Source organism: Lactuca virosa, chromosome 1 (genome assembly GCF_052849685.1).
Source record: "Lactuca virosa cultivar CGN04683 chromosome 1, Lactuca_virosa_CGN04683_v6, whole genome shotgun sequence".
Lineage (NCBI taxonomy): Eukaryota > Viridiplantae > Streptophyta > Magnoliopsida > Asterales > Asteraceae > Lactuca > Lactuca virosa.
Genome location: NC_136426.1, coordinates 183,181,868 through 183,198,423, shown reverse-complemented (window position 1 = coordinate 183,198,423; position 16,556 = coordinate 183,181,868). Strand labels below are relative to the sequence as shown.

The window sequence follows — 16,556 nt, the reverse complement described above, 5'->3', positions numbered from 1 at the left end:
ATTAGAGATTAAATTTTTAAAGAATAAAAATTTTCTTTTGTATGTTCTTGAGAATGCACCTCTTCGTTCATGGTCATTTTTGTTCCTTCATAGCTTTTACATCAGTTGGTATCATAACTTAATTGAGATGATAAGTTGTAGAAGACCTTGTAGGTCATGCAAGACCCACGTCATCGTGAACTCTAATCATATATGAGATGTGACACAATTTACATCAATTATGTATCAAAGAATAATTGATGGCATTCATAGATCACGAATCAAAACCGAGAATCTATGTTGAATGCAAGTTTTATAGTCTATGAACTTGGTTGGTTGATGGGGCATTTGTGCCAGGACGCGAGCATCCACAAATTTATTTAACCGATTCATTTTTGGTTTGTAGTCCATCAACTTTTATGGTCGTCGGTGACGCATTCGTGTCCATAGGACGTGCGCTCGCTTACAAGTTCAGCGACCCAAACCATTTTTGTTTATAATTGCACCCCTCTGTGCATACAAAAGAGAGTATTGATGCTATAAGTCTGACAACGCTTCGAAACCTTCGTACTTATAAACTCACTTCTTTTTCCTCCTCCAACCTATGTGGGTGCTTAAACCCAATAAACCACATTATCCGATTCATCCGACCACTTCACTTTAATGTTTAACTAGAAAGGTTACCCCGTTACGCTGGGGCCAGAAGCTTTCAATGTTGTTTCCGAATTGATAAATATGACAGACATAGAAAGTGCAAGGATGAAAAGTCCGGGCTTTGCCCCAGACAAAAAATGTAAAAGTTTTGACTGCAAGGACCAAAAGTGTGAAAATGGCTAAAGAATTAAAGGGGTAGGAATTAGCAACTTTTTAGAAAAGGGATCAAAGTTGTCAAACCGTTAAAGTTTTGTGGCCAAACTTTAAATATTAAAAGGTTCCAAAAAAGTGTAAAAATATTGATTGCAAGGATCAAAAGTGTCAAAATGGGTAAACAATAATGACCAAAGTTGCCAAAAAACATCCAAATTTGGTATTCCTAACTTCCAACAATAATACAGGGACCAATTCTACCAAAAAAATGGGAAGTTGAATGGAACACAAACAAAAGGACATGAATAAATTAATTAAAGAAGTACATGGACCGGATATGTAAATCATGAGACCAAACTTGGACAAAGTATCCCAAGTTTACTATTCCTTTCTTCCACAACTTTAATATATATATATATATATATATATATATATATATATATATATAATAATTCTCCATTCATACTAAGTCTCGTTTTATTTAAAAAAAATAATTTTCAACTCCTACGTTAGGATAATTCGAACCAACAAATTTTCTATACTACATTCGATGCCTAGCTTAATTTCTTAGTTGTGAAGTTGAGTTGTCTCATGTTATTTCTCTATTATTATATTTAATATTACCATTATAAGAAAAACTTACGGAAAATGAACGACACAACACCATACACAAAAAATGGATTTGACATCGACATCGGCCATAGATGTCAAATTCAGCGCCGTTAACTGTGACGGATCTAGGGGTTCCAGACAGCTACTCGATTTCAACTTATAAGTGTAAAAAAATGTAATTTTTTTTGTATTAAAGTGTACCTACTAAAAAAAATACGTCCAACAACTGGTTTATATTAAGTGAAAAATATAATTGATATCATTACTGTGTTCACCCCTGACACCACCGAATATGGTTGTGTATAGAAACTCCCTTTTTGATTGAAAAAACTAATGATAAAACAATATTGAGAAATTATAGAACAACATTTCCAAGAAATACACAATTATTAAAAAATTGTCATTTCTTGAACTACATAGCTCCATTTTGGTATTTTTGTCCTATGATCCAAAATGATAAAGGAATATTCCGAGAGGCATTCTGATATTAAAACAAAAGTAGAACTCAGACAACAGCGACATTCCAAATCCAAAAGGGCAGTTCTCCTCCCTCTCCCCTACCTTCGTCACGCGATAAAAGCGTATATGTATCTATGTCTATGTCCTTTTGCGAAAGAAATCAAACTTATTAATCCCTAATAACCACTCCACTTCAGATTCCTTCATATTTATCTCTGCTTCTCCATGTATTTCTCCTTCAAATCTTCACACGTTTTCTCAGATCACAGGTACGATCATTTATTGATTCGGGTCGATTGACTTCAAAACTTTTCAAATTAGGAGTGGTTTTTTAAAATTTTGGTGAAGTCAAATGACCAAGTGCGTGTTTATGTTTTTGATTATCTGTAAATCAAATAGGATTTTGGGACTCAATTGATCAACATGGATGTAGATGCAGGAGCTACGTCAGCAGTTGACACTGATAATCAGCAAACGCCCGTTCTTCGTGGCCGGTCTAAAGGTAATTCCTTTTGTATCATTTGATCCCCTTTCTTCTCGAGAGAGAAAATCGCATTTGATGCCAAATGGGTTATTTTCGACTTCTTAAATTTGTTTAGTTTTTGAAAGGGTCAAGAGATAAAAGTTTGTAATCGAAATGATTTCTGTACTAATCTAGATTTCACTTGAAATTGGTTGCTGTAATTCAGAGTTCTTACACTAAAATGTATTGTAAGCATAAATTGTGAAAAATCTGATTTTCGTTAGTTCTCGTTATGATTGTTCTTGAATCTTGCAAGTTAGCCTTCGTTTTAGGGTTTCTCTTTTTTCAGCAATTTTGTCCTCATTATGTGATTTTCAAGCTTCATCTTTTCATATCGTAAGCTTGCATGTTTAGGTGATTAGATGCAACCCCAACTCCTTTATATGATATAATACAAGGTTTACATAGCATTATGTAAAATAAAAGTTTCTGAGATTTTTTTTTTGGATAAAAGAGAATGCTTTTTTGCAGCTATACATCAGTTCACATTCTGTTCATTATCTTTGTTGTCAATAAATTTAACACCTTTTTTTTTCTTAAATGGTTTGACTTCATAAATATATCATATAATTGTTTTTCACTTGTGCTTTTTTGCAGCTATACATCAGTTCACACAACAAACTCTCCCAGCTTGTAAACCTGTTCTAACACCAGCATGGGTGAGTGCATAAACACACTTCACATCTATTTATAAATTACTTAAAAGGGTTAATTAAATGCACATTTATGCAACATTGTTTCACATTTTTCCTAATTCATGCAACAAAATGGTTTCATATACAAAATTTCAGGACCAAAAGATGCAACACTTTACAGATAACCTGTTTTTTGGTTGAAACATGGTTGCATAAGTTGGTAAAAAGATGAATCATTGCTGTATAATTGGTAAAAAAATGAAACATTGTTGCATGTTTTTGGTTCTAAAATGAAAAAATGGTTGTATATTCTTTTCTAAAAAACCACTTTGTTGCATATATGCACATTTAATCCTTACTTATAAATTTAATCTTGTTTTTTTTACAGGTCATTGCAACATTCTTTATGATGGGTGTACTTTTTATCCCTGTTGGATTAATTTCTCTTCATGCTTCACAAAGTGTAATGTTCAATTCCCACTTTTCTCATAAATGATTTAGCAGTTTATCTTGTTTTTGAATTTGCAATTCTTTCTACTTATTAGTTCTCTTATCATTAAGTCTTTCAAAGTGGACTTAAAATCTTAAATGATATTTTGTATTTTAGGTTCATGAAATTGTAGACAGATATGATGTTGATTGTGTACCCGATAATTTCAAGAACAACAAGATAGCTTATATCAAGAATTCATCAGTTTCAAAAAGTTGTCATAGGTATCTAAAGGTATTACTAATGTCTAATAGTCTAATACCTTATTTTATTTTTAAGGGTTAATCTCAAAAAAGACCTTATATAATTTGTGTTTTTCCCGGATTAAACCTCAAATTTATTTTTTGCCTGAAAAAGACCTTGTATTTTTTCATTTTCCCGAAAAAGCCCTCATCTTAAAAAACCCCAACCTTCTAAATGCTTCCAAATAAACCCTCAACTTTTTTTAGGTTTTCTTGAAAAAACCCTCATATTTTACAATTTTTTTTGACAAAAAATGACTAAAAGGGCCAGATCGGAAAAAATGAAAAAAATACAAGGTCTTTTTTAGGCAAAAAATAAATTTGAGGTTTTAATCTGGAAAAAACACAAAAGTGTAAGGTCTTTTTTGAGATTAACCATGTTTTTAATTGACTACTTTTTGATTATTACTTTTGTACAAAATCCATACCTCATTATTCACTTAAATGCATTTTGAATTTCAATATAGGCACACAAACATATGAAAGCTCCAATTTACATCTATTATCAACTTGATAACTTTTACCAAAATCACAGAAGGTTAGTACTTTTATTTATTTAGGCTATGTTTGGTGCACTAGTTGAAAAGCTAGCTGATAGCTGAAAAACTAGCTGATAGCTGAAAAGCTAGCTGATACAATAACATAAAAGGGCATTTAAAAGAATGTATTTCTATAATTAATTAAAGGGTATATTTGTAAAATTTTAAAAAAGCTCCTAAAAAGCTATACTCTAAGTAGCTTTTTAAAAAGCTAGCTTATAAGCTACTTTTTAGTTTGCCAAATAAGACAACTTAAAAAAGCTCGAAAAATAAGCTAGCTTATCAGCTAGCTGTGGTGCACAAAACACAACCTTATTTGTTAAAGCATATAAGTTTGATAGTTATTTATTTTTAAAGATTTGTGCATAATCATATTAATTAAAACATGTGTTCAATTTAGGTATGTGAAAAGTAAAAGTGATGATCAACTTCTACATGGATTAGGATACAACAAAACAAGTTCATGTGAACCTCAAGCATTCGATAATGGTCTTCCAATAGTTCCTTGTGGATTGATTGCATGGAGTTTGTTTAACGACACATTTTCATTTTCACGTGGGACAAAAAAATTGGAAATTGAAAGAAAAAATATTGCATGGAAGAGTGATAGAGAACACAAATTTGGCAACAAAGTTTATCCATTCAATTTTCAAAATGGATCATTGATTGGTGGTGGAAAGCTTGATACAACTATCCCAGTAAGTGTCCTAATTTAATATTTCTTCAAAACAATAATTTTGATATGAAAATTTACTTTAGAGTAAATTACACGAATGGTCCCTATGGTTTGTGGCAATTTGCGTGTTTGGTCCTTAACTTCTTTTTTTAACTCGGAAGGTCCCTACTGTTTGTTTTTGTTACGCGCTTGGTCCCTGTCTTACCTAAAAAGACTATTATTTAAATAGGGAAAAATGGTGAGGTAGGTAAGGTAAGGTGAGGAGGGTGGGGTTGAGGGTGTGTTTATTTAAATAAATTAAAAAATCAAGGGAAAAATAGTCTTTTTAGGTAAGATAGGGACCAAACGCGTAACAAAAACAAACAGTAGGGACCTTCCGAGTTAAAAAATAAGTTAGGGACCAAGCACGCAAATTACCCCAAACCATAGGGACCATTCATGTAATTTACTCTTTACTTTATTATTTTGTTCTTTATCGATAATAGCAATAAACTTACCTTTTTTGTTGTCTCTATGAATATTGTATTTTATTTATTATTATTACATGTTGCTATTATTGGTAAAGAAATGTAAGTTCATTGCTATTGTTGAGTAATGAATTGTAAGTAAGTTGCTTTTATGTGTAAAGAAAACTCAGAAAAGGGTTAATCTCATAAAAGACCTTATATTTTGTGTTTTTTTTTTCTTTTCTGGATTAAATTTCAACTTTATTTTTTTCATGAAAAGGACCTTGCATTTTTTTTTCCGATTTGGCCCTTTTAATCATTTTTCCCCAAAAAAGGTTGTAAAATGTGAGGGTTTTAAAAAAGTTGAGGATTTTATTGGAAACATTTAGAAGTTTGAGGGTTTTTTTTTTTTTTTTTTTTTTTTTTTGGAAAAAAGACAGTTGAGTGTTTTTTCGGAAAAAATGAAAAAATATAAGGTCTTTTTCATGAAAAAAAATAAAGATGAGGTTTAATCCGGAAAAAACACAAAACATAAGGTTTTTTTATGAGATTAACCCTAAAGAAAATGTAAGGATGTTGCTATTATTGGTAAACTAGTTGTGAGACATGTGTACTACACAGATTTATTTAAAAAAAAATTAAATATTAAGGTCTAAACATTTAGGAAGCTTGAATTTATAAGGAAAGTGAGAAAAATATTGAATTACTGAAATTGAAGTGCTTATTTCTCTTTTAAATTTTAACAAACAATTTAAATAAATAAACAAAGAACATAATTGGGCTTCAGTTTAGGAATTTTGAAATTAGAAGGAAAGTTGCATTAATGAAATTGATATCCGTTTATTATTACATTTAAATACCATGTGGAAATTAATAAAATGGAAAAAAAGCCATAAAATGACATGTGGAAAAAATTTAATTTAAAATAACTATAAAATAACATGTGGCAAAATGAATGAGAGTGTCACATTTTTTAAAATTCATTTTTTATTTTGTTCAAAAACTAATTCCTTATATATTTCTTGTGCTTTTTTCTTAATCTTAAAATCATTAAGCTAAGTGATCAAGAGGATCTTATTGTGTGGATGCGAACTGCTGCTTTTCCAAGCTTCCGGAAGCTTTATGGAAGAATCGAAGAGGATCTAGAAGAAGATGACATCATCATAGTACACCTCAAAAACAACTATAATACTTATAGTTTTGGTGGAACAAAAACTCTTGTCCTTTCAACATCAAGTTGGTTAGGTGGAAAGAATAGTTTTCTAGGGGTGGCTTATATTTTTGTTGGCTCTTCTTCCATACTCATTGCCTTCATCTTCTTGTTGCTTCATGTAAAAAACCCAAGGTAAATTTACCTTTTTGACCTTTATGACTTAATCTTGATATCTATACATGGCTTAATGTGTTAAGATTGATTAGTATTGTGAAATTTTATTTTTGGGAATGTAAGGGTAAAATGGTCATTTAGTCTTGTTCAGACGGTTTATTTGGTCTAGAAAAGAAACAAGTTAATCTTGATAGCTATACATGTCTTAATGTATTAAGATTGATCAATATTGTGATTTCTTTTTGGAATGTAAGGGTCAAATGGTAATTTAGTCTCATTCAGACAGTTTATTCTGTTTATTTTGTCTAGAAAAGAAACAACTTAATCTTGATAGCTATACATGGCTTAATGTATTAAGATTGATCAATATAGTGAAAATTGTTTTTAGGAATGCAAGGGTAAAATGGTCATTTAGTCTCATTTAGACGGTTTATTGATAGCTATAAGTGGCTTAATGGATTAAGATTGATGAATATTGTGAAATTTGTAAGGGTAAAATGGTAATTTAGTCTCATTCAGACGGTTTATTAGGTCTAGAAAAGAAACAACTTAATCTTGATAGCTATACATGGCTTAATGTATTAAGATTGATGAATATTGTGAAATTTGTAAGGGTAAAATGGTCATTTAGTCTCATTCAGACGGTTTATTCGGTCTAGAAAGAAACAACTTAGTCTTGATAGTTATACATGGCTTAATGTATTAAGATTGATGAATATTGTTAATTTTATGTTTTGGAATGTAAGGGTAAAATGGTAATTTAGTCTTGTTCAGACGGTGTAGAAAAGAAACAGATGTTATGTATGTAATACTTTATCTAGACAAACATTATTATCCGTAGAGGGCATAATGGGAAAGAAAAAGAAACAATCCTTTACTATATTTTGAGGACTTTTTAATTGATTAAATTTATTATTATTATTATTTTGTTTCTTTTTGACAGACCATATGGGGACACGATGTATGTTAGTGGTGGCAGGAAGGATATTTCTAGTTAAGAGTTAGTTTGCATATTTTAAAAAAGGTATTTAATTAATTACTTATAAGAAACCCTTTACTCAAATTTTTTACATTTTTAGTGTCCTTTTTGTAATCTTTTTATATATGTCACACTTGAATTAGTAACTGATGATGTGACTTGATATTAATTCAACAGATGATGACAGTTTTTACAAATTGCTGCTTGTCTCGGATGATACATCTGAGTTGCTGCATGTAATTATAAAATTTTTTCTCCAAAGAGACTTTTGTTTCTCCTATGTAAAGAGATTTGCTAATGCCACCTAGGCAGCCACATATACCAATGGGCCCCACATGAAGGAATTAAAACGTTTCTCCATTTATCGTGGTGGTATCTTTTGTTATCTTCTTGTTGCTAAATGTGGTATTGTTGAATACGTTGGAAGCAACATGTTTATGCTATGATGTTATCATTTTGCTAAGGTTATAGTAGGATTGTTTTTGCTTGTGATTAGGTCATTCTGTTTGTTACATGGGACAGACAAAACATAATACAATGATCTTGTACTGTGTTTGACATATACTAAACTAGGTTGAGTTGATAAATTAAAAAAAGTACAATTTTTTTTTTGACCCAAAAAGTGGAATAAGGTGGGACAAAGACCTATCCTCAATGCCTTTATCATCCTTATCATTAAAAACAACTTTAGTAAACTTGTCTACTCATATCAACTTCTATTTAAAATATACAATCTAAATGATATCTTAAAGAAAGCATTGTGTAAACGATGTAATGTCCAAAATAGAGGTGCATAAATCCGATAAACAACTGATTTTTTTTTTTTTTTTTTTTTTTTTTTTTTTTGCATTACACAAACAGGGACGAAAATTTTAAACATATTTTAGAAGAAAGATAACTTTTGTTTAAAAAAAGGGGAAGGAAATACAGGACAAACACTAAGAAAGAGTTCAAGGGGTTGTCAGCCACATTGAATTCTAGACCTAAAAATCTTTAAACCCATCAAAATCCCACACCAAAAAACATTAAATCCATGATTTATTTTTCCACGTTTTATTTTATTTATTATTATTATTATTATTATTTTTTGTAATTGTTAGACAAATCTACCACAAATACAAGAATAACAAAGACTCACATTGAAACCTCTGTACAAATACAAGAATTCAGTCTCTACCATGGTTACTTGAATCCTCTATAAAAAACGATGCCCCATCTCCTTATACGTTATGAAACATCCTTTTTCTCGCATTGTAAGGTCGTGCTTTTTACTGATTTTTTCATTTATGTTTAAAACATTTTAACAGAAAACACAACGAAAGACTATTTGTTCATTTCAAACATATCAAAACAAACCACAACATTATGTTCGTTAAAAACCAATCAACCAAAACCATTTAACGGCAATGGAAGCAAAATACATAAGTAAATATATGAGTTTAAGTGGCATCCTTTATATCATTTCAACCGCATAACACACATATAACATTTCAACCACATTTGTAGTTATGTGTCCCATAGTGATAACAAACCCAAAGAATTACCATGTTCACTATTTGTGCGCTCCATCGGTTCAATTCCTTTAGTGAGTCATGACTTCCACCTGAAACACCAACCCCAGGAAGTCACCAACCCCAGGACTTCCCTTTTTGATACTCCAATTTGTAAAATACAAGTACTTTGCGATGTCGTCCAATCGGTACAAACAATGGCAATTCTACCGCTACACCTCTTGATGTCTACGTGATGCTTGATCTCGCTACGAACGAAGTGTAATTCCCATGAATATTCTCATTAACATAGAAAGCGTATATTTAGAAGAGATTACAAATGAGACCTTGGGCCTATACTAACGAAGGTATACACTAATGGGCTACCATAGTACATACACAAATATAATACACTATCATCCCCCAACAATTGTAGCGGTAGGGGATCAAATGTTCCGACTGTATCTAAAGTCAAGAAATTATGACGATGAAAGTCCTTTGGTGAAAATGACAGCCTACTAAGAGGTAGTTGGAACATGAAGAACACGGATATCACCAATAGCCACTTTGTCTCTATTGGATATATATGCCCAAAAATTATTATTGAGTGATATTGCTAATAATGTATGATCCTATAAGCTCACACATTTATCTCGTTGACACATTTTGTATATTTATCATGAACATGATTATTAATAAATAATATCAATTTTTGTATTTAGTTAGGGAATAATTATTATTTTAAGTGTTTTTTTCTCTTTTCCTCTCCCACTAAAAACCATAGCTTTTAGCTTCTTCTTCCTCTGTAGAGTATATATTTGTTGTGAGATGACGAACCTTAGTTAATGTCTTAATTGGGAATCGTTAGTAAATAGCGAAGGTCTTCCTGACTTCGTTATCTAATGTATTTACAAGGCACTTAAGTGGTTCGTACTTCGATGTCGAGTCCTAGTATTTTTTGATTCCGTGAGTACCCTATAAATAGGGTAAGTACTGTAGAGAGTTAGTATGACTTTTTTCACACTTGTAACTTTCTCTGTACTCATTCCGGAAGTTGGTTAGGTGGAAAGAATAGTTTTCTTGGGGTGGCTTATATTTTAGTTGGCTATTCTTCCATACTCATTGCCTTCATATTCTTGTTGCTTCATCTAAAAAACCCAAGGTAAATTTACCTTTTGACCTTTATGACTTAATCTTGATATCTATACATGGCTTAATGTATTAAGATTGATGAATATTGTGAAATTTGTAAGGGTAAAATGATCATTTAGTCTCATTTAGATGGTTTATTTGGTCTAGAAATGAAACAACTTAATCTTGATAGCTATACATAGCTTAATGTATTAAGATTGATGAATATTGTGAAATTTGTAAGGGTAAAATGGTCATTTAGTCTCATTCAGACGGGTTATTAGGTCTAGAAAAGAAACAACTTAATCTTGATTGCTATACATGGCTTAATGTATTAAGACTGATCAATATTGTGAAATTTGTTTTTAGGAATGCAAGGGTAAAATGGTCATTTAGTTTCATATTAGACGGTTTATTGATAGCTATACGTGGCTTAATGAAATTGATGAATATTGTGAAATTTATAAGGGTAAAATGGTAATTTAGTCTCATTCAGACGGTTTAGAAAGAAACAACTTAATCTTGATAGCTGTACATGGCTTAATGTGTTAAGATTGATGAATATTGTGAATTTTATAAGGGTAAAATGGTCATTTAGTCTCATTCAGACGGTTTATTCGGTCTAGAAAGAAACAACTTAATCTTGATAGTTATACATGGCTTAATGTATTAAGATTGATGAATATTGTGAATTTTATTTTTTGGAATGTAAGGGTAAAATGGCAATTTAGTCTCATTCAGACGGTGTAGAAAAGAAACAGACGTTATGTATGCAACACTTTATCTAGACAAACATTATTACCCATAGAGGGCATAATGGGAAAGAAAAAGAAACAATCCTTTACTATATTTTGAGGACTTTATAATTGATTAATTATTATTATTATTTTGACAGACCATATGGGGACACGATGTATGTTAGTGGTGGCAGGAAGGATATTTCTAGTTAAGAGTTAGTTTGCATATTTTAAAAAAGGTATTTAATTAATTACTTATAAGAAACCCTGTACTCAAATTTTTTACATTTTTAGTGTCCTTTTTGTAATCTTTTTATATATGTCACACTTGAATTAGTAACTGATGATGTGACTTGATATTAATTCAACAGATGATGACAGTTTTTACAAATTGCTGCTTGTCTCGGATGATACATCTGAGTTGCTGCATGTAATTATAAAATTTTTTCTCCAAAGAGACTTTTGTTTCTCCTATGTAAAGAGATTTGCTAATGCCACCTAGGCAGCCACATATACCAATGGGCCCCACATGAAGGAATTAAAACGTTTCTCCATTTATCGTGGTGGTATCTTTTGTTATCTTCTTGTTGCTAAATGTGGTATTGTTGAATACGTTGGAAGCAACATGTTTATGCTATGATGTCATCTTGCTAAGGTTATAATTGGATTGACTGTTTTTGCTTTTGATTAGGTCATCCTGTTGAGGGCCTGTTTGTTACATGGGACATACACAACATAATACAATGATCTTGTACTGTGTTTAACATGTAATGGACTGGGTTGAGTCGATAAATTAAAACGCTTACAATTTTTTATTTCACCCAGAAAGGTTGAATAAGGTGGTACAAAGACCTATCCTCACTGCCTTTATCATCCTTATCAATTAAAACAACTTTATTAAACTTGTCTACTCATATCAACTTCTATTTAAAATATACAATCTAAATGATATCTTAAAGAAAACATTGTGTAAACGATGTAATGTCCAAAGTAGAGGTGCATAAATCCGATAAAAAAATGATGTTTTTTTTTTCAACGAGCTCAATAATCCCAAGTACTTGGATTCGAATGATATCAACTTTATCAACTTCTATTTAAAATATACAATCTAAATGATATCAACATTATGTTTTCTAAACTCGATTCAAACACTCTTCATCCCCCACTTGGATTCGAATGCGCTTTTCCAATCCACCAAAAGTTGATGGATTCCCAATCCATCTCACAACCTTACAATTCAACTTGTCATCAACCAGGGCTATTAAGAACAAGCATTCCATTACCAGACAACCTTAACGATCCTTAAGTACTTCCCACAATACTACTCCAGATCCTTAAGCCACATCAGCTCGGGGAATAGACTATAACCCTAAATCGGAACGGATGGATCAACAATTCAACAACTCCCCTGCCGAAGGATTGATGTATTTAAATTTTGCCAAAAGATACCACTCGATCTCTACTGACACTCACAATGGATAAAATAACCCATGCGAACAACACTTTCCCCTTACTTAAGAGTAATATATTACCACTACTCAAAAAATAACTTTCCTTGACTAGCCAAACCTAACGGTTATAACTTCCAAGTCTGGATGATCATTCCGAATACCTCAACGAATTCTAAGATCCAAAGGCACTTCTCGCTGAATCCACTACAAGTCCTTGGAGTTTGTTCGGTTGATGAGGGATAGTATATCAATATCGAACAAGTACCCAATTCTTTCAACCACTTACTTGCACTTAGATCAATCCCCAAGCAACCCGCAACTGACCTTACTTCGAAGGTGTAAACTTGAAAACTACAGATCCTACCCTATGACCGAACCAATTCCTAATTACCTCAAAACCATGAGCACCCCTACACATTCTTCATTCAAACCCGGCTTTCCCACTTTACATATCCATTGAATTATCGTTGATACCACTAAAGATATGACCGGCTGCTGGTCTCCCATGCAGAACACTCATGCCTCTTTTAAACACGGCCCACGGTATGCAAAAAGGCATATGAAAACTTTTAAGATAAAATAACTATATTAATCATACATGTGCTTCCATTCTTAGATAATCAGGTCATAACATTTCACACATACCATTACATAATTATTATCATAATGATTTATGCGTGAAAGAGAAAGATACGATACATACCCGTAGTGTCTCAGGGTTCTGCTCCTCCTTCCTGCAGAAGCACCTGCAATGGAACCTGGGCCTCCCCAACCACTAAATGTGGGCAATTTGCCCTGATATGACCTGACTGATGATAACGATGCCACAGTTCTACTTCCATTTGCACTCTTGGCAAATGTCACACCCCGATCCTTGTCGGAATCGATCGAGGCGTGATATATTGTTCAAAGTCTCATGACAACTATGTTATAATATGATTAGATTCAATTAAGTACTAAGTATGCAAACAAGATCCACAACATACAAATACAAATCCAAATACGAACAACATTTATTACATCAAATTTAAATAGTCTTGTGGATTTCTAAGGCACAACCTATTTTTCATCAACTTCATTCTTCAAATCTGCATCATGGGTAAAAACAGGTCAACTACGAGAGTTGGTGAGTAATCTAATTTTAGTAGAGAAAATTATGAAGTTGAAACCTTTATAATTGGAAATTTGTTTTCTTTTGAAGTCGACAAACAATTGTATTTGAGATAACGGTTTATAAATCAAAAATTGATTAACAAATGATAACAACAACAATAACTCCTCACCCTATATATACATATGTATATATATATATATATATATATATATATATATATATATATATATATATATAGGATGGAGCATCTAATCATCATACACACTCAACCACGTGCGATCAATCACCTTAGCGTCCCAAGGCGGGGTGGTCAACCCAATAGCGCTATTATTGTCCATAACGTACCTCAAGAATACGGGCATAGTTATGGAGATTAGACTAAAAATGATAATGCACTACAAGTATATGTAGCGTAAACAAACAATAGTTATACAATTAATGACTCACGTATAAATGTCCCAACAATGTCTCAATTGTGATAAAAAAATAAAATGAAGTTGGAACATATTAGAACCACATGATACACCCCAAAAGTATTGAAAATTATAAAATATGGGGTAGATTACTCACTTTAGTCCCAAAACGAAATGCGTGTGTCGTACGATAGACGATTCGGGTCAAAATGGCGTAGAACCTAATATAATTAATAGTTTTGGTTTAGGAACTGCTAAACAAGAATGAAGTATTAATACAAATAATTAGACACGTATTCTTATATTAGATGAATTAACAATAATTCATTTTGATTATAATATTAAGGTATTTATTTGTTAAATGAATTTTAAATTGAATTACTTTGCATAATTAATTTATATTTTCAATTTAGGTCATATTTTAATAATTTCTTATTAAAATAACAACTTGCCCAATTATAATTATTTACAGATTTTAACAATTATTTATATGAAATAATCATTAAAATGCATTTTTACATGCTTAAATACTTAGGAAAATAGTTTTAAATAGTAAACAGTATTGAAAAATTATGAAATTTTTAGGAAATCATTATTTCATACAATATGAATTACTGTAAAATTTGTATATTTTTCTGAACTGTTTTAGTATTTATTTAATATTTTAATGATTAAACAACACAAAATTCGGGAAAAATAGTAAATGATTCTCAAAAAATCTGTAAAATTAACCATAGTTTTATAACATGATATAGAGCTCAGTGTATAAGTTTCAGATATTTGTGACTATGGGAAGTATTTTTTATATATTTCATTATTAATTAATCAATAAAATCATAAATAATAGTAAACAGTAATATAAATGCATGAAACTTCATATATCATGTTTAATCAGTATACATGTCATCTCAGAATTTTCTTAGAATTTATTGAATGCAACAAGTATTTTATGTGAATTATTGCCCTACTTTATTGAAATAATTATGATAATTCAATAAAAATAAGTTATTTTTTGAAAATTTCCAGAACTTCTTATTTTATTGATGGTATTCTGAGAAAAATCAGGTTTATGAAAAAAATGAGTTTTAGATATTTTGGTGGATTTAATTTGTTTCTTGTATGAATTTGAAACTTTTAACAACATACCTTGATGAATGCTTCAAGAGGGATGAAGATTTGAGTATAATAGATTGTTCTTGGCTGGAATATGAGTATTTCTTGGATGAATTTCGAGATTGAGAGTGAGAGAAAGAATAGAGAATGTTTAAGTGGTGAAGAGAATAATGTGTTGGGAGAAAAATGAAAGGAAAGTGGATGGGAGGTGTGAGTGGGAGACCATGGGAATAATCTTTTTTGCTTTTGGTGGTCTTCATAATTTCCCACTAACACAAGCATCTTTTACATAATTAATATAAGAGTTTTATAAAATTTAATGTAAAGTTTATAAAAATAGAGTTTTATAAAATTTAATGTAAAGTTTATAAAAATGAAGTTTTATAAAAGATGAGTTATTATTTGATTATAACAATCTACTTTGATTTGAAGTTTAATTATAGCATTCAAGTTTGATTCTTTTAAATTTAATTAGAGCATTATACTTTGATTTGATTTTAATATGGTATCATAATTTAATTTGATTATAGTTATAACGTTGTACTATACTATGTTGCTATTAACGTCAATTTATATCGTAGTGTATGAGTTTTGATCCTATTAGCATCAAGTAATCTTGAGTAGGGTCTGAATGAGATCGCGAGAGGTTTCGTTTGTGATCTTTTTGAGTGACCGGCTTCGCAACGCAAGGTCCATAGACCCCGTTAAGCCATGATTTAGTGTCCTACACAATCCCGATGATTGTGCAATAGTGTTTTATCGCTTTGGTTCATTGTTTAGCACTGTTAAGGCTAAGGAAAATCAAACACATGAACTTTCCAAATGATGTTTTCTCATTAAAATAGCGAATTGTACAGTGATTAGATAACGTAAACCCTATCATACAAGGGTTAATGGAGTTGACCGGTTTGACTAGTTGACTTTGTTTGACTTTGACTTGACCGAAATTTGATGGTCGTCACATCATCCCCCCGTTAGAGGGAATTTCGTCCCGAAATTTGCATTTTGATTGGGACTTCAAGAGTTTGGAAAAAGATGTGGAAAACTTTTCGTAGTACAAGAAATTGATTATGGTGAGGAACAACCCTCCTGATGTCACATGATGACCTTGGAAATTTCTTATTGTAACTTGAACTGAGTCAATTTAAAAGGAGTTTATTGTTTTGTGATGATAGAGTATTCTATGTGTGCTTTTATACTCCCTGTTTTATCCTTGGTATTACCACTATGAATATTTTATAACGTAGTTAGCGAGTTCCATCATTACGAATGTTTCAACAAATTTTGACGAAATTTGCATTATAAGTCCTACAAGTTCTTTTATAGTCGATTGACGTAAACTAGTCGTATATCATTAAGATTGCAAGGGCATTTTGGATGGGTGACCCTGCCT

The 16,556-nt window shown here is 31.3% G+C and overlaps 1 protein-coding gene and 1 long non-coding RNA gene across 2 annotated transcripts; both read left to right on the top strand.

Moving 5' to 3' along the window:
• Window positions 1-1,878: 1,878 nt before the first annotated feature.
• LOC145162809 (LEM3 (ligand-effect modulator 3) family protein / CDC50 family protein) lies at window positions 1,879-8,177 on the top strand. The gene is made up of 10 exons (XM_079081842.1): window positions 1,879-2,126; window positions 2,257-2,359; window positions 2,978-3,039; window positions 3,404-3,478; window positions 3,623-3,739; window positions 4,215-4,285; window positions 4,687-4,984; window positions 6,464-6,753; window positions 7,679-7,759; window positions 7,892-8,177. The coding sequence occupies exons 2-9, from the start codon at window positions 2,281-2,283 to the stop codon at window positions 7,731-7,733; spliced, it is 1,047 nt and encodes a 348-aa protein (XP_078937968.1). The 5' UTR covers window positions 1,879-2,126; window positions 2,257-2,280; the 3' UTR covers window positions 7,734-7,759; window positions 7,892-8,177.
• Window positions 8,178-11,231: 3,054 nt separating this feature from the next.
• LOC145107709 (uncharacterized) lies at window positions 11,232-11,709 on the top strand. Its single transcript, XR_013707936.1, has 2 exons — window positions 11,232-11,311; window positions 11,444-11,709. It is a non-coding gene; the product is annotated as an uncharacterized LOC145107709 (long non-coding RNA).
• Window positions 11,710-16,556: the final 4,847 nt, after the last annotated feature.

What these genes read in the sequence shown, in the direction of transcription:
- LOC145162809 (XM_079081842.1), top strand. Translation starts at nt 2,281, where the DNA reads ATGGATGTAGATGCAGGAGCTACGTCAGCAGTTGACACTGATAATCAG. An exon ending in GTTGTCATAGGTATCTAAAG is followed by an intron (nt 3,740 to 4,214) that starts GTATTACTAATG and finishes ATTTCAATATAG; the next exon opens with GCACACAAACATATGAAAGC. An exon ending in AGCTTGATACAACTATCCCA is followed by an intron (nt 4,985 to 6,463) that starts GTAAGTGTCCTA and finishes AAAATCATTAAG; the next exon opens with CTAAGTGATCAAGAGGATCT.